The sequence below is a fragment of the Asterias amurensis genome, chromosome 3 (genome assembly GCF_032118995.1).
Source record: "Asterias amurensis chromosome 3, ASM3211899v1".
NCBI lineage: Eukaryota > Metazoa > Echinodermata > Asteroidea > Forcipulatida > Asteriidae > Asterias > Asterias amurensis.
Window position 1 is genome coordinate 7,184,847 of NC_092650.1, and position 25,387 is coordinate 7,210,233.

Here is a 25,387-nt window from a genome sequence, read left to right on the forward strand (position 1 = left end):
AATAGTTATACCTCACCATGCAATGCCTCAAATCATGTATTATTGATATTATTATTATTATTATTATTATTACTTGTATATGATGGTATTGAAACCAAGGATGCCTTATAAGTGAACTGAAACACCTTTTGTATCTCGCAAGCCTCAGGAAACCTGTAAACAAGAATGCTTGCTATGTGAAGTAATGTAGTTTTTGAGAAAGAAGTAACTTTCCTCGCATTTGATCTGAGACCTCAGAATTAGATTTTGAGGTCTCGAAATCAAGCATCTGATGTACCACACCACTTCGTGTGACAAGGGTGTTTTTGCTTTTATTATTATCTCTTAACGGCTCAGCGACAGAAATAACTACACATATTTCTTGAGAGGATAACAAAGTTTTGCATAAATAATCTATTTTGCTTTGTATCTGACTCACCTTTGGTAAGCATAAATGCCTCTGATATTCAATAATCATTCACATATTTTTTCATTGGTTGGTTTTTAATAATCTATTTTAAAGGTAAATCTGGAGTTTATTCCAAGAGATGAAGGGATGTATTCACAATACTGGGACCTGGAGGTATGTATTCTTGTTGACAATTAGGTTTATCGCGAATAGCAAAATATCAAGAGAGGGCGCTGTACAAAGGTATAGGCGCTGTACAAAGGTATAGGCGTTGCGTGCGCGAGTCGTAGAAACTGCATAGAAACCTCCCCGTATTCCTTCCCACAATGCATTGCATTTCTAAATCGCGATAAACCTTATAGACCTGTGTCCTGTATTCTTGTTAACAATAGACCTTTTCCCTGTATAACGGAACAGACCTTTTGTCTATTTGACCCTTTATAACAGTAATTAGCAAACCTCGTTCCAAGTGGTGTACCATCTTGCCGCGCCATTTGTCTCCCCCAGAATGCCTTTCTGGATCATAACCCAAAATATCCAAACATATTTGATATTTGATAATTTAGTTAGTCTTGTGGTTCATCGATTCTGTGTTAGGATGTACATGTATGCAAAGCTCATGATTAAAACATGCATCAAGTCTTAAAGCGATGGACACTATTGGTAATTACTCAAAATAATTATTAGCATAAAACCTTTCTTGGTGACGAGTAATGGGGAGAGGTTGATGGTATAAAACATTGTGAGAAACGGCTCCCTCTGAAGTGCCATAGTTTTCGAGAAAGAAGTAATTTTCCACGAATTTGATTTCGAGACCTCAGATTTAGAACTTGAGGTCTCAAAATCAAGCATCTGAAAGCACACAACTTCATGTGACAAGTTTTTTTTTTTTTTTTTTTTTATCGCGCAACTTCGGCGACCAATTGAGCTCAAATTTTCACAGGTTTGTACTAAAGAGAACTTTAATGAAAGACTGCTGCCCATTTTAGATTTATTCTAGTCGTGGGAATTACAAGCCGACTGGTTTCACGTTGAATCAAACATAACACCCACTAAAGTGCAAATTTGTTTATGTGCATATTTGTTTATGTTCACAGAGTAACAGAAAGTCCACACTGGCCAGTGGTCCTCACAAGACTCGCATCGAGCTGGTAGGCCAGGGCTCCAAAGAGGAGGTAGTTTTGTCGGTGCCTCTTCATCATAACACCAAGAAGAAGAAGAAGAAGAGTCGACATCACGGAGAAGGGAACCTGGTACGGGTTGAGCCTCGAGTCAACTCCAAACCAACTGCCCTGGCCGTACCCATCCTGGTCGACAATTCAAGTGAAGGAGATATTAGGTGAGTGAGTTACATGTTATTCAAAAGCAAGACGGTTCTTTTCAGAACTATGAAGTCTCCCGAAATCCAAAAATCTCCTTCGTTGTAGTATAATATTAATTAGTATTAATAATAATATCAAAGTCTTATATAGCGCACGTATATCTTTCAGAAGAAATGTGATTGCAATAATGAATTCTTATACCCAATTATTTAGCACCTTATAAGGGTTTACAAGGTGCTTTGGTGTTCTTTTACATGCGTTACACAACACATGAGACCAACGGCTTTACGTCCCATCCAAAGGACGAGGCAATGGTTAAGTGTCTTGCTTAAGGACACAAGTGTCTTGCACCAAGACTAGCGCGGAGTATCCTCTCACAAACGGTTATAAATACTCGTCATTATCAAAGGTTTAAACACCCCCACGTAACGTGCTCTCCACCAAAAGGAATAGCAAAACTGTCTTAGGTATTTATGAATGTGTTTTAACTGGGTTCTGGCCAGCGTACCACTGTTAAGGGTCAGTGCTATACTGCAAAAAATTAATTTTTTACCATAACCTGTCCTGGTGAGAAACACTGCAGCTGTTTGATGAAATAAACTACTTTAGAGAAAGCATTCCCTAGGAAGTAGTTTGGGTTGGAAAATTTTCTCCCCCCTAACATTTGAACCTGAGCAATGATTTGTGACTGAGTTGCTTCCCAGATTACTATTGGTTGGTGTCCTTTTGCAAATGCTGCAATCAGAAATGTTGTTGGTCACCCGCTGTCACCTCGCTAAATATGGATGGCTTTTAAAGTGTATTTTCTTGTGAAAATACTGTAACAGGTTTTTGGTTGTTTTAATGATAATAATATAATAATAACCGTATTTATAACGCACCTTTTGCCAAAGGATACAAAGCTCCAGGTATTATTACTGCAAGGAGTGGGGCGAATTTGAGATATAAGACCTAATCCTTAGCACCATGTAATGGTTTACAAGGTGCTGTGGCGCAATATGCTGCCAATCCAGCCAGGAACACTGGGGCGAATCCCTTCTCTTTTCACTAAGTGCACTGGGTTCTTTTACATGCGTTTACACAACACATGGGACCAATGGCTTTACGTCCCATCCGAAGGACGAAGCAATGGTTATGTGTCTTGCTTAAGGACACAAGTGTCATGGCTGGGGAATGGAACCCACACTCTGCTGATCAGAAACACCAGCGTTTGAATTCGGTGCTCTTAACCGCTCGGCCACGACACTCCCACTATCCGCAATTAGACACTAGATTATACAATGTATTGACACTTTTCACATGTTACTGTTATTGTATCTTTCTTTGTAATGTTGGAAGTCGGTATTACATTAACAACAACACTCTCTGTGAACTTAAAAGGTTTCCCTGTCTAGACAATCTCCACCAAGAAAACAAATTTTCACATTTGTATTCAAAATAATTTATATGGACTTTTATTTAAGGGTTTGGTTTTTTTTTTTGGGGGGGGGGGTTGCTGCAAAAATTTGCAGGAAGTAAGTCAGTCACAAATCGTTCATATCCTGCATAATGTTGGCTGTTATGAAAAATATTTTGCCGAAAAATTTGAAAACCCACAAATCCAAAATATAAAAAGGGTGAACGACTGAATTATGCATTTATAAGCTTTTATTCTTACCACAGGTTTTTTTTTATTTTTTTTTTTACTGTTTTCAAACCCATATTTTGAGCATGCACTTCTGATTAAATCGTGGAAGCCAGCACAATCGGTAACATCAGTCAAATTAAATAGTTCCTTCCTTGCACTGGGTCAGCAACAATGAATCAAATCATGAAAATGTGTCTAAAAAAAAGAGACTACCAGAAAAAATAAATCATAAATGAATGGCACATGCCTATTTATGCTATCAATAAACTTAACAAGAGCAGTTAAAATTATGAGTGTCTGCCCCCAGATAAAAAAACCCATCACCACCCATTAATCATGCACTGTCTGGAACTGGACACCCCGTTTATTCAAAACACGTTTTAAATCCTCGAGAGTCTGTCTTTGTTATGGTCTGTCCACACAAACTATTGTCCCAAAGGAAGCAAAGGTGGGGAAGCCTATATAGACAATGATAAGCTACAATGAAAACAGTTCCTGACCCACCAAAGAAGAAAAAAATCACCCCCCTGTCCCTCGTTAGCGCTCGTAAATCAACCTACAGGCTGGAGGGCATGGTACAGGGGGGTGTTGTTAGCGCAACACATGTTTACCAGTATCCCACGGGGAATGAGGTTGTCTGACCTGTACAAACTTGACCCCAGAATGACTATTTAATAAGAGTAGAAAAAAAGGAAAGGGGGCAGTCAGTTGCCCCCTGGAGGACGTTCCCCCTGGGAACGAGGTGGGGAGGATGTAAGGGTCTGAGCGGGTAACAATGATTTATGAGGGCACTCAATATTTGTCCCATTTTTTTCTTTCTTAAAGGGTTTTTAGGACGATACCATGGCCTACACATGTACATGTTGTGAACTGACAGGGTCGTGGCCGTGCGCAAGGTGAGAGTCCTTTGGCGTGCGGCCTCTACCCTGCAATGTTTTAAACGAACGATCAAGACTCACTGAGTCACCACTCTATTATTCCCATTCATAAATGCCCCTTTTGTAAAAACTGACAGAAATCTGTAAAACTTTTCTGTAAAATTTCAATTTGTGTCAAGTCCATGGCATTCTTTGTGTGGATGGTTAAAAACAGATGCCAAGGGACCTGCTCACACTATCAGATTGTGCTATGATTACTCTGTATTAATTGCATTCGGCCTAAATTAGTGCCAAGAGTATAAAGCTTTTCACCCTAATTGGGAGTTTGAGATCTTGCATAGTGAGGTATCAATGTATAGTTGGTTTGTAGTACAATGTTACTACGTTCTTTTGAGAACTTGTCTTGCTTTAAAGGCAGTGGACACTATTGGTAATTACTCAAAATAATTATTAGGATAAAACCTTACTTGGTAATGAGTAATGGGGAGAGGTTGATGGTATAAAACATTGTGAGAAACGGCTCCCTCTGAAGTGACGTAGTTTTCGAGAACAAAGTAATTTTCCACGAATTTGATTTCGAGACCTCAAGTTTAGAACTTGAGGTCTCGAAATCGAGCATCTGAAAGCACACAACTTCGTGTGACAAGGGTGTTTTTTCTTTCATTATTATCTCGCAACTTCGATGACCAATTGAGCGCAAATTTCCACAGATTTATTTTATGCACAAGTTGAGATACACCAACTGTGAAGGCTAGTCTTTGACAATTACCAATAGTGTCCAGTGTCTTTAAATTCTACTACTGCGGAGTACACTGTATGTTTCGGAAATCAGGAGACTTCTTTACTATCGCTGAGTCGATTTTCCAAATTTGAAAAGAACTGTCCTTCTTTCACCTTGTGGATAGAGGGGACTTCTCGTTATTTGCTACCACAGAGTGAGTTCTTAATTGGTCTCAATGTTTTGACTAGCTTGCTCTAGTCATCATCAGGAGACCTCTCACTGCGTTTAAACATGGCCACGTGATCTTCTTTCGACCAATCCAAATGGAAAAACTGTGTGGTATTTGTGAATATATAATATATATTTTTATTTTTCCCTTGGCAGTCCCGCCGACTATAGAAAAGAGCCAGTAGCCAGTAGAAGTCCAGACTCCACCTCGGTCCAGGGAGTGACCCTGATAGATGATCATCTCATTTTCAGTCAGACCAAGGTTGGCTCGGCAGCCATGCTCAAGCTCCAAGTACAAAACAGCTCCAACCATACACACACTGTAAGTCAAGATGAAATTTAATTCATATATGTTTCTGGTGTTTCTGATCAGCAGGGGCCAATTTCATAGAGCTGCTTAAGCAAAAAATTGGCTTAAGCACGAAAATAGCTCGCTTATTTTACACATGTTACTGGCCAAATTTTCATGCCATATACATTGCTTGTGACTGGTATTTAGCTGTTGTTTACTTAGCACAACAATTGAGTGGAGTCTTGGCTGATAATCTGATTTTACTAGGCAATGATTTTTTCGCTTAAGCAACATTTTGTGCTTAAGAAACTCTATGAAATTGGGCCCAGAGTGTGGGTTCGAGTCCCCAGCCATGACACTTGTGTCCTTAAGCAAGACACTTAACCATTGCTTCGTCCTTCAGATGGGACGTAAAGCTGTTGGTCCCATGTAAAGCTGTTGTGTAAATGCATGTAAAAAAAAAACCAGTGCACTTATCGTAAAGAGAAGGGGTTTGCCCCGGTGTTCGTGGCTGGATTTGCAGCATATTGCGCCACAGCACCTTGTAAACCATTACATGATTGCTAAGGATTAGGTCTTAAATCTCAAAACTTTGTCCCACACCTTGCAACAATAATACCTGGCGCTTTGTATCCTTTGGCAAAAGGCAGCGTTATAAATACGGTTATTATTATTATCGATATATATTATGACAAAAAAAATCATATATTTTCTGTCAAATCGGATAGCCCATTCAGTGATATTACATGTACAGGGGATGATTTCACAAAGAGCTAAGATTGATCGTACCTGTAAATCAATCGTAGATGCTACGTAAAGTGTGATGTCACAATACATATCACTATAGTAATCCTGACAATAAGTGTTATTGCAAAAAGTGTTATTGTTTGTGAAATTAGCCCCAAATCTTCAGTATCACCATTTTAAAGGCAGTGGACAGTATTGGTAATTGCTCAAAATAATTATTAGCATAAATCCTTACTTGGTGTCGAGTAATGGGGAGAGGTTGATGGTATAAAACATTGTGAGAAACGGCTCCCTCTGAAGTGACATAGTTTTCGAGAAAGAAGTAATTTTTTAAGAATTTGATTTTGAGACCTCAGATTTAGAATTTGAGGTCTCGAAATCAAGCATCTCACCGCACACAACTTCGTGTGACAAGGTTTTTTTTTTTTTCATTATTATCTTGCAACTTTGAAGACCAATTGAGCTCAAATTTTCACATGTTTGTTATTTTATGCTTATGTTGAGATACACTAACTGTGAAGACTAGTCTTTGACAATTACAAGTAGTGTCCACTGTCTTTAAAGAAAATACTCCTTATTGATTCTGGTATTACATCTTGCAGGTAAAATTTGTCAGCCCCCAAGCGCCATTCTCCATTCGCCACCCGAAGCATACCATCCAACCCAAACGATTCATCAGGCTACCGGTGTACTTCAAGCCCACTGCACCAGGAAAGCACCAGGCAGCACTGGTCATAACCCTAGAGGGCCACCACAACCTCATGTCACGCCTCGAGGGAATCGGCGTCTGAAACATTCCGTGAAACAGCTCTCTAGCCTGCGATGTTCACAGCAAGGTCAGTCAAACTTCTTTTGAATACCGCCAGAACTTGCACAATCTAAAGGCTGGTCTCTTACATGTACCCCCTGTTTTACAGAACCAAAAACATTAGGAGCGACTCTAGTCGTTATGAGCGACTGCAACAGCCGATCTTTCGACTTCTAGTGCGTCTAGTCACTCCTAACTGTTTCTGCTGTCAAACTTTTCATGTACTTAATTGAGAATTTGGTTCAGGTGACTCTGGAGTGCCTGCTTAAAACGAATGTTACACCCGGTTCAGACAGGTGCTTCAGAGTCGCGCCGAACCAAATAGATTAGGAGCGACTCTGGGTCAACCCAATTAAGTTTTTGTTTCAGACAGGCAAACTGAACATAACATTTAAATTAGGTTCGGTTTATGACAAGATCAACTTCTGAATCCAAGCCGCTCCAGAGTCATTCCGACCGACTGCAACAGTTGATCTTTCGACTTTTGAGAGCGTCCAGTTGCTCCTAAATGTTTCAGACGTCAAACTTTTCATGTACTTAATTCAGAATTCGGTTCGGCACGACTCTGGAGCGCCTGTCTGAAATGGGTGTAAGGCACATTGATTTTGACTAAAGCTACATGTAATGTTCTGGGATGAAGGAAACTCAACCAAAAATGGCCGACGCTGACGCATGCCAGAGATAGTTGAATACTTGCATGGCATATTTAATTGTATTTAAGTCATCATGACTGCTTACAAGTTACAAAAATCAACTCATTGATATACGTAGTCAGACTTTGTGTATACAAGCTTACTTCAGCTGAAGCGCCCCCGTTGAATAGAAATCAATAAAAGTATGTAGAAAAACGTGAAGAGTCATAGATCGCCTGTAGGTGACTTAAAAAAATTTGCATGGTGTCCGTTTTGAGTGCTGCCCTCAATACAGCCATAGCTGCGATCGGTACCCGCTCAACAAGGATGGATTTAACTTTCTTGATGAAAATAACAAAAACAGGTTTTGTTGCTGTTTTCTCAACAAGTAGACACTTAAACCACTGACATTTTAGTGACTTTTATTGTACCTTACTTGATTACTTGGCCTATAAATCAGCATAACGGTGACCAGAAACCAAAGGATGGCTCTAGTTAGAAAATGACCTTACCTTGCACTGCCTTGTATTGTGCATTCATCTCTGCCTGAAATATTGTCTGATGTTGTGTTCGTCTAATGTTATGTGCAGCTAATGCTATGTTCCAGACTGTTAAATTGCCAATGTACATGAGGTTGAATTAAACTGTGAGAGGTAACTTTTACAGTAGGCCCATTTGATAAATGTCTAGTGAGCTAGAGGGTCCGAAAAAAAGCAGTCTGGTACCGCTCTTTAGAAGTTTGCAACTTTATACTTGAGTCTTGCTCTTATAGCGCACATATACCCATTAATAAGGTATATAAGGCAATTAAACAGACAGAAACAATTTTAAGACAGGTTTTGTCAACTTTTTTTGAACTACACGTATGACATGAGACCCATTTATGTAGCACTTTATAAAGGTTTACAAGGTGCTGCGGCGTACTCGGCAGCCACTGCCAGAAACATTGGGACAGTAATAAGTGTAATTGTGTTCGTTTACAGGCATTACACAAATGCATGGTACATATGACTTTATGACGTACATATGTACATTGTACGTCCCATCAGTAGGACGGAGTAAATTTCAGACGGTTTAAGTGTCTTGCTTAAGGGCCCAGGTGTCGAGCCTGGGACTCGAACCCGCAATTTGCTAATCAGAAACACCAGAGTTCTGAGTCTAGTGTGCCTGACTGCTCGGCCACATCATGCCTCACTAAACTCAACCATTGCAAAAAAAAGCATCAATTACCCAGGTCAGCTGACTGAGGACCGTAAATTATTTCCATATAATAGTTTCAGTTTCAGACAAATTAGCTCTAAGATCATAACATATTTTTTTTCAGGAGAGTTTTTATCTGCCCTCTCAAACTACCTTTCCTTGGGGTACCAAAAAACCCAACCGATACCTCGGGGCCAGTTTGCAGGGTTAAATTTTCAGCTCTAGTGACTCGACGAATTCGTCACCCTCCCAAAAGAGACAACTGCCCCCGCACCGACTGGAACTAATAAATCAAAACACAATGTTCAACCACACAAGTTTTTGTTAAACCCCTGAACAATTGCGGCGGGGTAACCCTTCGACAAGCCACCAGGCATCAGAGAACAGGTGGCTCTAGTCAGCCGGCTAACGGCTTACAGTCCCCGATAGTTCTTCCCAGATATTACTCCTCTATTGCGTAAAAAAAACACCTTTCCCTGTGTCTGATAATACTCAGACGAAATAATGTTTGCCGCGAGTGTTTATTGACCCAAGCCATTCCCTCCTCTGCCGTGCGCCGAACAGCATTTTAAAGGAACGTTACAGAATTGGTAAGAAACAAAAATCGTAAAGACTTATATCAAACTTACACAGTCTAATGATGATGATAGTAGAAAACATCCCTTGAAATATTTCTGTCTGAAAATTTATATTTGATGAGAAATTAATAATCTAATTTTGCGTTTGTATGTTTATCGCTCAGTGAACGTTTTATTTATTTTTATTTTGGCATCGATGCAATGCAAAAGTGTAATCGTTTTTTTCCACTATTCTCTACTGACCCAGATGGCCAATCAATCTCGAACTTCGACAGGTTTTTCAGTTTATCATAATATGGTGGATTAAAGTGCTTACACTGCCAGCAATGGTTTTGCTAGCAAAACCAATTCAGTAATGTTCCTTTAAAGCCATTGGACCCTTTCGGTAAACAGTATTGTCCAAGGCCCACACTTCGTGTATCACAACTTCTATATCAAATAACAAACCTGTGAAAATTTGGGCTTAATCGGTCATCGGAGTCGGGAGAAAATAATGGGAAAACCCACCCTTGTATCCTCGCGTTTCGCCGTGTCATGACATGTGTTTAAAATAAATCTGTAATTCTCGTTAACGAGAATTTATATTGTTGTACTGTTTTCTCAAAAAGTAAAGCATTTCATGGAATAATATTTCACGAGAAGTATTTCACCACTACATGTACCTTCTGTAAACCATGTAAGTTATTTGTATGTCTGTGAACTTTTTTTTTTTTCTGTACCAAAAGTGTCCAATGGCTTTAAGGTACCCTTATATTCAGACAGATTTTGAGTCAAGTTTCAATGACTTTTTATGTTTTGTCTGAGATTTCACTTGATTAATTACAAAGTTTTAAAAAATACCTTTTATAGATCAAGTTTTTCGCCATGACATCTCTGTAAATGAAGATAGATAGTGCATACATGTACATGATTATATACATCATTTTACATGTAGAAGTTTCATTTTTTAAGATTTTCTTGGCCAATTTTGGCAAATGAGCAGCCAATTTAACCTCCAAGCTATTCTATTTTACGCGAAATCGAATGCTACTGAAAAGGGTTGTACGATTTCGTTTTAGGATTAGTCAAATTATTCAATTTATCAACTCATAAAAGCAGCATTCGAATTCACAGACGCTTCTTGAGGGGTGTTTGTCACAAAAACAAATTACGATACACTAAATTGAACACAGTGCTACAGGAATTTGACTCGACTTAGAACAAAATTGAATGGCTGAATTCAGAATTTGAAGCACACTAACAACTGGTGAGGCAAATCAGCTTTAATACGAACGCATGAAAACGAAATTGGCTGCTCATTTGCCGAATGCGACCTAGAAAACCCTTAGTTGTCAAAGTTTTTAGGAAAAAAAAGAGTGAAAAATCACAGAGCATTTTTTCAGGAAATTTGTGTGTAAAGTTTCGTGAAATTGTTTGACTCATTGGTCAAAAAGTACAGCACCTCAGTAAGTAATATTTTAGGAGAAGCTTTGTAACCATCATTGCTTAAAACTGAGTAATTTTAAGGAAAATCTGTGGCTTTTGTGTTTTGTGCCGTACAAAAAATACCAAGACTCTTTAAAGTGTACCTAGTGTACGTCTGAGATTTATTTGATTAATAAACAAGCTTTACATTTTAAAGGAAATCTTGTATTCACACACGGCAATGTTCGTTACTCAACGGGCAATGTTTCAAACACTGTCCACAAATTTTGGACTATATTCTGTCATGTTTGATTTATTCTATGAGACAAACAGGACTTGACCTCCGGTGACCCTAATGTCGGGGGAGGGGGGAACATGACCATGTCTGATGTTGGCTGTTGTCGCTAGCTGCAGGGCGTATGTCTATAATACCAAAGTCTTTTATAACGCACATATTATTATTATTTTCATTGTTATTATTTTGTTAAATGCTAGTCGCTAGACATGCAAGGCCAGAAGGCCACTTCAAGGTGTGGACTACAAATAATTGAATACCTACTCAAAATCAAATTCTTGGAAAGTTACTTCTTTCTCAAAAACTACGTTATTTCAAAGGGAGCTGTTTCTCACAATGTTTTTTTTTTTTTTACCATCAACAGCTCTCTCTATTACTTGTTACCATTTACCAAGTAAGGTTTTATGCTAATAATTGTTTGAGTAATTACCAATAGTGTCCACTGCCTTTAATACATTCAGATAAGAAAGTTGAGTTCGCATGAGATTGAAAAAACAATCATGTTGAATAGGCCTGCCCTTCTCAGGCGCTTTTTGGTGTTCATCATTTGTGGGAGCCACAATTGCTGCTTTGTTACAGCATTGAGATGCAAGTTTACCAAAGCAACAACATCCCAGATCATTATTTCAAAGTGAAATTTTCTTAAAATGCTTCATACATTAAACTTGTAGAGTGTCATGGCTGAGTGGTTAAGAGCATCGAATTCAAGTTCTGGTGCAGTCACCGGAGTGTGGGTTCGAATTCCAGTCGTGACACTTGTGTCCTTGAGCAAGATACTTTAGTATAATTGCTTCTCTTCACCCAGGGGTATAAATGGGTACCTGCGAGGGTACAGTTGATATTGTGAATGAAAAAAGCCTTTGGAGCGATATAAACTGTTGCCCAGGTTGTACATATATACTCCCAAGGGAGCAGAGAAACATTAAAAGGGATGTTATTGGCCCTATGACCAGGGCACTAATGTAAAGCGCATTGATACGGTTATTGTGAAATGCGCTATATAAGAATTGGTTACTTAAAGGAACACGTTGCCTTGGATCGGTCGAGTTGGTCTTTGAAAACCATTTGTAAACGTTTTTTATAAAATGCATATTGGTAGAAAGATATTGTAAAAGTGGAATACAATGATCCACACAAACATGCCACGAAATTGCGTGGTTTTCCTTTTACCTTGTCGACTAACACGTGGGCCATTTATGGGGGTCAAAATTTTGACTCCCATAAATGGCCGACCATGTTAGTTCGCACAGTAGAAGGAAAACCACGCAATTTCGAGGCAAACTTGTGTGGATCATTGTATTTTACTTTTAAAACATCTTTCCAACCATATGCATTTTATAATAAAAACGGTTACAAACGCTTTTGTTTTGACCAACTCGTCCGATTCAAGGCAACGTGTTCCTTTAACTATCAAAAGCGGCTTTACATGTATAATATCAAAAGCGGCCTAGCTAACAAAAAAGTTGTTTTTGTCATTGATTTTGTCGGATTGATTGTCAAAAATACCTTCCCTTGAATTAGCTTCATAAAATTTTGATCCAGTTTGAAATCTAGACGTATTTGAATGATGCCAGGCCTGGGGCCAATTTTTGTGTCTGACAATTCCTTGCGGCTAGTCAGCTGTATGTTTGACTAGCCTCCATCAAGTTTTTACTACATGTAGCTGTTGGACTCATTAAATTCGGTCGCGGTCTCTATCAAAGAAAAAATGTATTCACAAATCACAATACACTGAAAATCATAAAGTATTGGATCTTAATTTAAAAGAGGTAGAGAATTTTGAGTAGCCTGCTGTTTGTACCTGAGGAATACATGTACATCTGAATACCCTTTAGGCATTCTTGACTGGTGCTTTTGGGGGGTTGAGAAATTTTCAGACTTTTTTTATCTGCTTTTGGAAAATTGTAACTGTTGTTTACCTTAGTTATAAAGAAATGAAGGTTTTTTGATGCAACTTTTCTATTGCTAACAGTAGACCTAAATTTCCCGAAAGCTCTTTGGAATCTAAAACTCCAGGGGTGGCCAAGTGGTGAAAATACAATCATTTGAATCTCTACGTTCAGATCTTTCTTTCAGCAATGACTCTGATACCCTACCATGTTCCAAAAAGATGTTCTGCTCAGGGGTCTTCCCATGCTAAGCTAGTGCATCGGGCAGATACGCGCAAGTTACATGCCGCTACGCGCAAATTGCATGCCGATTTGCGCAGGTTGCATGCCGATACGGGCAAATTGCATGCCGATACGCGCAAATTGCATGTCGATACGCGCAAATTGCATGCCAATACGCGCACACTTTGGCTGATGCAGGATTGCATTTTGCTCATCCTTTTCTTGTCTTTTCTTCACACAGCAAAACATTGAGAGAAAATTTGCATAGCATTAATGGTTTTAAAACTGAGATAAACACCAAGTATGAAACATCCCAAAGACCTTGTTTCAACCCAGCGTGCTTTGGCCACAATACCCAAGTTTTTAGTAATCCTGGGGACAAACCCATTGACTTTCTTTAAAGACACTGGACGCATTCGGTAATTGTCATACATTGTACACGTAGGCCAGTCTTCTCACTTGGTGTATCTCAACATATGCACAAAATAAAAAACCTGTGAAAATTTGACCTCAATTGCTCGTCAAAGTTGCGAGATAATAATGGAAGTAAAAACACCCATTTCACATGGAGTTAGTGTGCTTTCAGATGCTTGAATTTGAGACCTTAAAATCAAATTTTGAGGTATTTAAATCAAATTCAAACTAATGTTTTAAAGTGAGAAATAACTTCTTTCTCGAAAACGACGGGAGCCATTTCTCAAAATGTTTTGTACTAATAACATCTCCCCCATTGATCGCTAACAAGTAAGTTTTTAAGCTAACAATTATTTTTGCGCAATAACCAATAGTATCCAGTGCCTTTAACTACACAGACATCTATACGTACATGTACTTTCCAAAATCAACGCTCATTTCAATACTTCATAGTCTCATAAAAAGGAAAAAGAAAGTAAAGTTGTTTTTCACTTGAGTAGATTACGTTCACCCACTCATACTGTAAATAATTGCTGTTATTTCCCAAATGTTATTGATGTCCATATTTACATTTGAAGGAATCGTGTAGCTAATTCTCATATTAAAGACATCTTGTTTACCGAGACTTCTTTAGTTCTTACAATGCTCGAAACATCTTCCTCCACTAACAACAGCTTTTTATCTCTTCCCCCTCATTCTTTCCTTCCCCCCTGTTACCCCCTCCCCCTCCCCAACAAATTCCCGACAACATTGTGTGAAATTGCAGTTCATGTTGACTCGCAGACACGCATATATTGCATTGCCCAAACCCCACGAGGGTAGGCTGGGGCCGGGCCGATTGCGCTAGCAGCTCGTAGTCTCGATGCTTTCCCCGCCACAAACAACTGACCGGCGTCATTCAGGCGAGACGTTGTTTCCCAAAAGAGGAAAGGTTCTTCACTCGTGGCTTGGGCTTAAATTCATGAAAATCTTATTGTCTAGAGGTTCTGCTTAATACGGTCGCACAAGCCCTGGGCAAGGAATTGAAAGAAGACGAGAAAAAAAAAGGGAAAAAACAGTGTACCAAAGTGGTTTTTAATTCTGAATGATAGGGTAAATTTGTTTTTACCTCCTTTTTTTCAGGATTTTTTTTTTTTTTTCTTTCTTTTTTTTACTTCATATTTTCTTGGTACAAAAAGTTTGGAGTTTGTTTCACTGTCTGAGGAAACAAGACACTGGCGTGGAAAATGAGGGGGATGGAAACATTAAGACTGGGAAATGAGATTGGAGAACTGTTCCCTATTGGCCATTCTACAAATAAGCCACTTTGACGTTGATTCTATCACGCCTTCTATTTCTGCTGTTCCTAAACACTGAAGGACAACCATGGCTTTGGCAAAAAAAAAGTGTTAGTTTATCTCTTGAAAGCAATCTCTAGGTTATCAAGTTAGCGCGATTGTTCAGAACATAATGTTTTGACAATTCGTCAGATTTAAAGGGAGTGGATACTATTGGTAATTACTCAAAATAATTATCAGCATAAAACCTCACTTGGTAACGAGTAATGGGGAGAGGTTGATAGTATAAAACATTGTGAGAAATGGCTCCCTCTGAAGTGACGTATTTTTCTAGAAAGAAGTAATTTTCCACGAATTTGATTTTGAGACGTCCAATTTAGAATTTGAGGTCTCAAAATCAAGCATCTGAAAGCACACAACTTCGTGTAACAAGAGTGTTTTTTTTTCTTTTATTATCTCGCAACCTCAACGACCAACTGAGCTCAAACTTTCACAGGTTTGTTATTTTGTGCATATGTTGAGATACAGCAAGTGAGAAGACTGGTCTTAAAAAATTGCCAATAGTGTTCAGTGTCTTTAAAGGTATGACGATAGCTCGATAAGTACTCCAAAAATGGATGACCATAAGAACGCTCTTGGTGAGAAGCACTGCTGCTGTTGATAGTATAAACTATTTTGAGGAAAAAGATTCCCTTTAAAGTATCAATAGACAGTATGATCATTTGCATCAGAGAAACTTCCCTTACAAAAAAAACCAAAACATAGGAATATTATGGGAAGTCTTATAGAAATCAAAGAAATGAAGAAAAATCTGTGGGAATTCTATAGGAATGCTTTTTAAATCCTATAGGCATTTCGCCGATAGATAGGACTTTTTTGTAAGGAGATTTTCCTGCAGCCATAGATTTGACGCTATTGTGAAAATACCATGACAGGTTTTTCGCTGTTTTCTCACCAAGCAGACCACCAGCTGAGCTGAAACTTTCACAAGCAACTGATCTTGTTTATACTTTTGTTTTTTTCTTCTTTAATAAATGCACACAAATTTACTAACGTGTTGTCAGTAAATGCTTATAGTTATAATGGTTTAGCAGTGTACATGTTAACATTGAAACATTGGAAAGTCTCAATTCAGGACATGACCTTTTCTTTGACCTCTGTGTTTAAGAGTGGAAATAGGTCAAGTCTTGGGCATTTTCCCATACAAGCTGCTTGTGCCCGCGATAGTCTCTGAAGGTTTACAGGCAGACAACTGCGTACACATTGCCACTCAGTCCCTCTGTCGAAGACATGTTTCTAATAAACTTAAAGGCTCGGATTTCTAGAAAGACAATCCTGTAGCTTCCTTTAGTTGTTTTCCCCTGTTGACGCTTTATGTTCTTACTGTAAGCAGCTTCTTTATTGTCTGAAATAGCGGCAAGCCAGTATATGGCAAATGACAAAACTCCTTTTAGTCAACACAACGAATATTTTTTTTTTTTAATATGGAAAAGTATACTTTAGGGTTTTGGAACTGTTCCACTGTTTTAATCTAAAATATAATACTAGATTAACATTTAGTTTTATTGTTCACAACTACACTTATAAATGTAGATGTGTACCCTAAAACTAACGTGTGAAAATGAGATGTGTGTTAGACAACGATGTGTGTTAGCACTGTATACTCGGTACTTTCCCGAGTCCTTTAATAAAATATCACAGGCATGTTACTCGGGTGGAATTGGAACCCACGACCCTTGCAATTCTAGAGCAGGTTGTCTATATTTGTATTATCAGAGATTAACTTGGGGGCTGGGATTTAGTTATTTTTCTGTTATTTATGTTTTCCCAAGTAGCTTGTGCCATGGCCGAGTGGTTAAAAGCATCGAATTCAAGTTCTAGAGCTGATTCTCCGGAGTGTGGGTTCGAATCCCGGTCGTGACACTTGTGTCCTTGAGCAAGATACTTTACTATAATTGCTTCTCTTCACCCAGGGGAATAAATGGGTACCTGCGAGGGTAGAGGTTGATATTGTGTATGAAAAAGCCACAAGCGCCTTACAGGCAGCTCAGGGCTGTATACTACCCTGGGAACTGAGAAACATTACAGGGATGATATTGGCCCTATGACCAATGTAAAGCGCATTGATACAGTTATTGTGAAATGCGCTATATAAGAATTTGTTATTGTTAATATTTTTATTTTCCTCTCCTTTGAGGGGAGACAAGTCTCCCTATCGAGGGAGAGTCAAGTTTGTCCACCTATTGTAGACCGTAGTTCTCACTGACTGCATAAATCAAATAACTGCAGATATTGTTCCGTTGAGCGATGAGACGTGCCGATGACTTACAGTTCCAGATTTGGGTCATGCTGAAGATTATCATGTATCATTTATGTTTTGATTGTTAGAGGGGCTTTCCGCTCCTGCCTCCCAGACGGTCCTTCGTGAAAAATTTACGCGTAAACCGGAAGAAAAGCTCAGAGTGCATAATCTTGTTCACCTTTTGTCAATTTGCCCCGATGTATCCAGTCAAAAATATTAATTATTCAGGTTTTTTCCCCGTGTTTTCTTATCTTCTCTCCCACCAGCAAGCATACTTTTTTGCCCTCTTGAGCTGATCAGTCGGCTTTTATTTAGTTATCTTCCCATGGTCGCGTCATTCTGTCTTTCCCCTTAGTATAAATGTCTCCTCAGTTAGAGGATTGGAAACAAATTGTAAATTCAAAATTCATCTGACACTTGTCTTTAATTATGTCCGTCTGACTTGCTTGATTTGCCTGTCTAGAATTAATGTCTGCTTGGACTTTTATCCCTTTTTAATGTTTCTCATTTGGGTTATTAACTTTTTTTAAAGATGCTTCAGAAGAAAGTTGTTGAGTGATTGCCAGCTGTTAAATTTCAATTTAAAGTTGGAAAACCGCCTTTTTTGTTTGAGGTATTTTTTATTATTTTTAGGATGCCTCAGTAGAAAGTTGTTAAGTGTTTGCAAGCTGTAAAATATATAGTTAAAGTTGGTCATATTTTATTTCATTTTGTAAGAAATTCGCTTTTGTTGTTCGGGGTGTTAATTTTTTTTTAGGATGCCTCAGTAGAAAGTTGTAAAGTGATTGCAAGCTGTGAAAAATATAGCTAAAGTTGGGAATATTTTATTACATTTTATCGGAAAACCGTTTTTGTTGTTAGGGGTGTTAATTTTTTTTTATGGATGCCTCAGTAGAAAGTTGCAAAGTGATTGCAAGCTGTAAAAAATATAGTTAAAGTTGGGAATATTTCATTTTATATTTATATAAGCAGGAGACTGATGCCTTCTCTAACCATGTGGAGTTACATGTAGTTGCAGAGAAGCACATTCACTAGAGCCGTTTATGAAATTGCTACAGTAGTGCACTAGGCAAGTCTAGAATTGTCACCTTTTTTTCTTTTGGTAAAAAAAATCACAATCAGTCCAATCCAATTAATTGACTTATAAATGACTACTTCAGCAACACATGTATGGCAAAAAAAAATCAAATAATATCTCCATGTTGTTTTGAAACTGAATCCAGGTTTGCATTGTCTAATGGGAAGGAGGGAGCGGTTTTCATACGGTAGTTTATTTGAAGACACCGATCACTATTGGTAATTGTCAAAGACTAGCCTTCACAGTTGGTGTACATGTATCTCAACATAAGCATAAAATAACAAACCAGTGAAAATTTGAGCTCAATCGGTCGTCGAAGTAGCGAGATAATAATGAAAGAAAAAACACCCATGTTACACCAAGTTGTGTGCTTTCAGATGCTTGATTTCGAATCCTCAAGTTCTAATTCTGAGGTCTCGAAATCAAATTTGTGGAGAATTACTTCTTTCTCGAAAACTACGTCACTTCAGAGGGAGCCATTTCTCACAATGTTTTATACTATCAACCTCTCTCCATTACTTGTTACCAAGGAAGGTTTTATGCTAGTAATTATTTTGAGTAATTACCAATAGTGTCCACTGCTTGGTCCACTGCTTAGTAATTACTCAAAACAAATATTAGCTTAAAAACTGACTCGGTAACGAGCATTGGAGAGTTGTTGATAGTATAAAACATTGTGAGAAACGGCTTCCTCTGAAGTAGCATAGATTTTGAAGTCTTTTATTCCTATCTGAAAGCACACAAACCCGTCCAACAAAAGTGTTTTTTCTCTCATCATTTTCTCGCAAACTTCGATGACCTACATGTATTTAGCTCAAATTTTCACAGGCTTGTTATTTTATGCTTACAATGGGATGCACCAAGTGAGAAGATTGGTCTATGACAACTACCAAATGTTAATATGCCATTTATTTCCCTAGTTCTCAAGTTGCGAATTTTTTTTAATTTTTATTATTAACAAAAATTCACAATCACACCTGTCCGATAAATTGACTACCCCAGCAACTCATGTTTATACTAATTATTAATAATAACTAATAACTTATTTGTCTATGTCGTTTTGAAACTGAACCATGGTTTGCAATTTTTAATGCGGAACGAGGGAGCGGTTGTTAAAATAGCAGTGCATGTATAAGTCTCACCTCTCCCTCATAATGTTTCTACATAATTTTTGCCAGCCATACATGCACGTTTATTCTCTCAGAATGTGGGAGGAAAGCAAATAAATGAAACAATATTATGAAAAAGTTCAACAACACTCAATTCTTTTGTCAGCCCTCACTATAACATTGCCCCGCTTTGGTTAAAGGAACATTATAGAATTGGTTTTGCTAGCAAATAAGTTGCTGGCAGTGTAAGCACTTTATGTAATCCACCATATACATAAACTGACAAACCTGTAGAAGTTTGAGATTGATCGGCCATCTGGGTCATGAGAGAATAGTGAAAAACACTTTAAAAATTTGCATTGCATCGATGCAAAAAAAAAAAAAAAAATGAATAAACCGCTCACTGAGCGATAAACTACAAACACGAAATTAGATTATTTATTTCTCATCAAAACAGAAATATTTTAAGGGACGTTTTCTTTTATCATCATCATTAGACCGTGTAAGTTTGATGTAAATCTGTGGTCTTCACGATTTTTTTTTCTGACCAATTCTGTAATGTTCCTTTAAATTGAGAAACATCAAGTAAAATATGATGGATCATTCCTCGCTGACGACCCATGACGGACTTCATTTTCATTTCGAATCTCTGATTCACAGGCACTCTCGATTAAAAAAAATAGTAATAATACAACCTCGTCGTGCCTGTCTGAATCTTTGCCTAAAGTTGTTTCTGTTGGGCTGTTTTTGTTTGGAAGTTCACTGTCTTACTGGTCAGTTGTTTGAGAGGTTTTTGGTTTCCTCCTCGGAGAGATATTTTTGAATTGAATAGAGGGCCAAGTAAAAGCGTCAGATGCTTTAAGTTGTCCGGAAGGCCTGTTGTGCTAAGGACGCAGAGAGTCCACTGTTTGGAGGCCTTTGATATTCATCCTGAGCCAACTGCGTCATGTAAGGGTAGGGGAAGGCCAAGTAGGATGCATTGTGGTGTCTGTCTATACGGAGGCTTCTATTTCATTTCCATTCATCAATATGTGGGAATGAACCACACTTGAAACTCTAGATCAAGGAGTTCTAAATGATGACCGTGTCTCTTGAGAATTACTCACTCCAGGAAATTCTAAAGATATCGTCGAATGTCTCGACATATCACAACATTCTTGTGTTTAATTGTATTTTTGAATGCAAGAGGGAAACATAGATCAACGTAGGTTGGGGAAAGTGCAAGCCATCTTGACGTCTTTTGAACCTATTTTAGGAAGGTTCTACTTTTTTTCCTGCAAATATGTATCAATGTATTTAATGTACGCACAGAAAATAACAGAATGAATGGTTGAATTCAAATTTCAATTTATATTTAAAGTCACCTGGAAATTGAATTTTTTTCTTTCAAACATAAGAGTATATGCTTATGAACAATAAAACAATTTTTTTTAGTATTTGTTTGTCACAATTTATATGTTTAATGTTTATATGGGGGGCTGACTCCGCCTACCCCTTTTGTGACGTCAATCGAGGCAGACTTTGCCTGCAATGCGTATAGTAAACACACGTGCAAAGTAGATGTACATCCAAGTCGTGAGTTGGTACATTTCAAAAAGTGTTTTTCTGCATTCAGTAGCAATACACCTGGTCGGCATTGCCGAAAAAAAAAAAAAAAAAATTGTTGAAATGTTCAAACTCACGACTTGGTCCGTACATGTACTTTGCAATTGTGTTTTCTCTACGCATTACAGGCAAAGTCTGCCTCGATTGACGTCACGAACAGCGCCCTCTCGGGTCGGGGTCTACTCTTAAATTTGTAAATAACATAAGAACTGATTTTTTAAAACCTTAGTTAACTGTTTATTCACATTCCACTCATCAAAACACATATATTAGTGACAAAAGCTTTAATTTGAAAAAATACCACTTCCAGGTGACTTTAAAAAAAAAAGTCTGTCTTGAAATGCGTATGATTTTCAAGATTTCTCAACAACAAAAACAAGACATTGTTGAGTGTCTCATCTTGGCCCAATTTCATAGAGCTGCTTTAAGCACCAAAGAACGATAAGCTCAACAAAATGGTGCTTACCACAAAAGGGTTACCAGTGGAAATACAATTTCATTTGAAGAATGTGATTGGTACCCGGTTTATTTTTGTTCATTAATTAAAACAAAAAAAAATATTGATTATTTATTTATTCTTATTTTTTTTTTTTTTGGGGGGGGGATTTTTTTTTTCCCCAACAAAGTGTAAGAATGTGTTACAATTTAGCATTTTCACCTCTTTCCCACTAATATTTACTGCTGTATAACCACCTTATAAAGAATTGTTTGACTTGAACCTTGTGCGTGTCTCTCTGCCAGCTTAACCCAAATCCGGCAGTGCGTAGGGGTGATAATATTTCCAAACCGTAAGACTACAAGTAAATCCTGTGTCAATTCTAGTATAAACTAATGTCTGATAGGATGGAATGTCTTTCGCTTTCCATGTTTTTTTTTTTCTTCTTCTTTCTTGCCCGTCTCGCTCTCGGACTCTCCTGTTTCTTCTGCTCTTTCTTGAGCTCTGAAATAGAGGAATGTCAAAATAAGATGCAGCGCAGAGATTTTTCTCAGCCCCGCCGGGAACAGTAACCAGAGCTTGCAGTCGGATCAGTGTGCGCAAATCTCCATTGTCCACGCTTTTTTTGGGTGGGTGGGGGGGGGGGGTGGGTTGCGTGTGAGTGTGTTTGTGTGGTTATCAGGTTATTGTTGGAAACGATTTTTGGGGGAGGAAATATGTAATTTTGTAAGGATTTTCCTGCGGCAGAGGGACATGTTTGTAGGGAAAGGTTTAGGGTTTGAAGATTCAAGGAGCACGGTGGATAAGTGTGAGGAAACAGGCATGAAAGTGTTGTATAACATAATCTTGTCTGATCTTTTTTTTTTTAAAGGTAGGGTGATATGCGAGGCATTGGATGGTTTCGAGAGAGTGTAACTTGAGCGGGGTTTGCTGAATTACCGTGAATGTACTGGTGTACTTAAAGGAATTGTGAATGATTGGTTTTTTGTTTTGTCTTCTGGAAGACTAAAAACCTATGTCTAATGTTTTGATGTAATTAATGCATATTTTGTATGCGTATTGGCTGCTACTTGTTGATTCTCTGTGTTAGTATTCTTGTTAAATTGCCTTTATCAAAAACCAGGCCTGGAACTACACGCATGCCCCATTGCCCTTGGTCTTGGCCTTCAAAAGTTCCCCCATTGTTTTTTCAATGGAAGCACGTACCTTTTTTTTCAAAATGAAAATTGCCTGGCCCTTTCAACATGTTCAAAGATGAGACTACCGGCCTGAAAAACTGTACTTTGGCTGAGATCCTTGAGGGAACAAAACAAAATATACAAAGAAAAACCAAGTACTGGCCTATTTTGCTTGTAGAATAGATGGGTCGAACCCTAACAATAACAACTGCCCTAGAGGGTACTTCCATAGTTCTAGAGTGTGTAGGAGATCTAAAGACAATGAACTTGACATGCAGACCCAACACACCATGTCTAGCAAGGAGCCACAAGCTGTACTCTTAAGTCAATCAATTCCATTGGTAAGGAAGTCTTGGAGCAAGACATTCCCCAAATCATCTCGGAGACAGCTCATGCCACACTGATAAAACTCTCCATTCATTGCAATGCCAAAAGTTGTGTTTCCACAGCGATGCTTTGTTTATAAAGAGGCAAGATTTGTCTTTCTTTTCGGAGACGGAGAGTGGTCCCATTCCATGAACTGGAAATCATCGCCGGATGTGCCCACCTGCCTCTAATGGTCAGGAGCAATTACGACAGTTCCTGCCCCACAGCGATAAGGGGCACTCTCGTATCACGGTTTCTCTCAACTGTGAAATCGTCTTGTCTTGTTAATGGCTGCCTTTCGGGAAGTTTTTTTTTTCTTCTTCTTATTTTCATTTCCTTTTTTTTCCAACCGATTCTTTTTAAGTCTCCCTAAATTAGATGAGTTAAATTCAATATGTAGACTTCAAATTACAGGTGAAACATATTATTTTGTTCAGAGGAAGACAAAGGCTGTTTGAGTAGGTTATAATGTCCCTGTGGGCTAGATTGGTTGTCCCATATAGTTTCCCACTAATTCTTTCACCATCAGCTTAAAGGGAAAGTTTGCCGTTGGTAACTAATGTATGTAGATTCATGACCTTACAAATTTACTTGGTGCAGAAGACTTGAGAGCTTTAGAAATATTGTCAGAAATGACACCCTTTGAAGTTTGTTTTGGAGAAAGAGGTAGCTTTTCAATCGGAAAATTTAATCTGAGAAACGAACCTGAAAACACGACATTAAATGTTGGTGTTTTTTCCCCTTTTTTTCTTCTTTTTTTTTCCTTCAACTTCGATGACAAATCAAGTCCATATTTTCCCAGGTTTGTGACAGATGTGATGCAGTCGGACATGACATTCTTCCTACTTTCATCTGAGTTCTGGTTTATGTTTTTTTTTTTTTGAGAAACCAGCCCCCCCCCAAAAAAACTGTTATTACAGCCTAAAATTCAAAATAAAGCCTACACCATGTGTAGACATGTTTAAGGTCAACCTATGTACTTGTTAAAATCGTCCTTTTTTTACCAAGGACCAAATACCATCCCCCTGTGCTATATGAAGTTAGTATTGGTGTAAATTGTGTCGCGTAATGGGGGTCTGCCAGGGGTCATGCTGCTTATTGCCATCGATTGTTGTATCATGAGTAAATGTCCGAACTATTGACGGCATGACAAACATTGCTCTGGTGGTTATGTCACAGGAGGATAGTGCTACATTGGAACACCATCGTCTTCTTGCTCTGTTGTTGATGCACGGATGAGAATTTTCAGACTTGTAATCTGAATTCAAATTTTTATTAAAAGTCAGTCGTGTGAAGTCGGTTTCCACAAGTAAAGAAACCCTTCTCTTTGATTTGCATACGTACATGTACTTCTCTTGTGCTGAGAATATGTTCCAGTTTTGCATGATGGAAATAGTTCTTGAGTTGAATTGAATTGAATAAAAAAAACTTTTACAACCTTTCTCTCACCCTCTCTCTCTCTCTTTTCCAAAGGAAGACTTTTGGACGGTCCTTTTTTCACAGTTCCGCGCATGCTCAGACCCTCGTGCGCAATACTGAGCATGTGAGCGCATGCTCAGAGCTGCAAAAAAAGGACCGTTTCGTCTGCTGCTGCCAGCGTTTCATGAGTCTCCCATTGCCTAGTAGAGGAAACTGTTCCATTGGACCACCATGTCCTGATCAAAATGCATAATTTGCTTACACTGTACACAAAGAAGTTTGCTCTACGGAGCTGTGGAGCCAATTTCTGCCCACTTTGTAATGCACGTCATTTCACATAAATCTTGCCTCGCCACACAATCTTTACTTCCATTCATACCATCCCCTGCTCTTGCCAACCTCCCCTCCCCTCGGGCTCCAGGGAGGGGGGGGGTGGGTGTCTGTATCCCACCCTGAGCCCGCCCTAGCCATCTCTACTCCCCGTCAGTCTTCCATTATCAGCCACCACAGCATCCATTCAAATTCTCCCAAGCGAGGGGAACAAAAAAAAACTAGCACCCCCTATATATTTATAAAAATCGAATCAAATCAAAAGAAAATGTGATTTTTTTTCCCCCGTGCCCAATTTGATATTTCACATTGTCAGTGTTACAGTGCATTATCAGCCCTAGGTGACGTAGACATCACAATTTTGTGTCGCCAAAGTCATTACCACATTTTTTCTTTTCTCCCTTTGTTTTGTCTGTGGCTGTGTAGTTTTTATATATTTTTTCCTTCACTCCCCTAAGGACAACCCAACCCCCCTTCACGCTGAGTACATTTACGTTAATTTTGTTTTTACGAGCCAATCCTGATAAGGTAAGCATGTCCTTTAGACATGGCGGGTAATCGTTTCATTATTATGCATCAGTTTCTCCAGGACAGCCTCATCTCTGTCTGGTAATTGCGACAGACATCTTCTCACTATCTGGC

The 25,387-nt window shown here is 38.5% G+C and overlaps 1 protein-coding gene across 3 annotated transcripts in view; it reads left to right on the plus strand.

The window, feature by feature from the left end:
- The window catches only part of LOC139934853 (uncharacterized), a 107,722-nt gene that overhangs the window by 41,479 nt on the left and 40,856 nt on the right, over positions 1 to 25,387 (plus strand). For all 3 annotated transcript variants that reach the window (XM_071929260.1, XM_071929261.1, XM_071929262.1), the window contains exons 29-32: positions 503 to 562; positions 1,486 to 1,727; positions 5,321 to 5,486; positions 6,806 to 7,039. In XM_071929260.1, coding sequence (XP_071785361.1) covers positions 503 to 562; positions 1,486 to 1,727; positions 5,321 to 5,486; positions 6,806 to 6,994 — 657 coding nt within the window. In that variant the 3' untranslated portion in view covers positions 6,995 to 7,039. The remainder of the gene's footprint in view (positions 1 to 502; positions 563 to 1,485; positions 1,728 to 5,320; positions 5,487 to 6,805; positions 7,040 to 25,387) is intronic.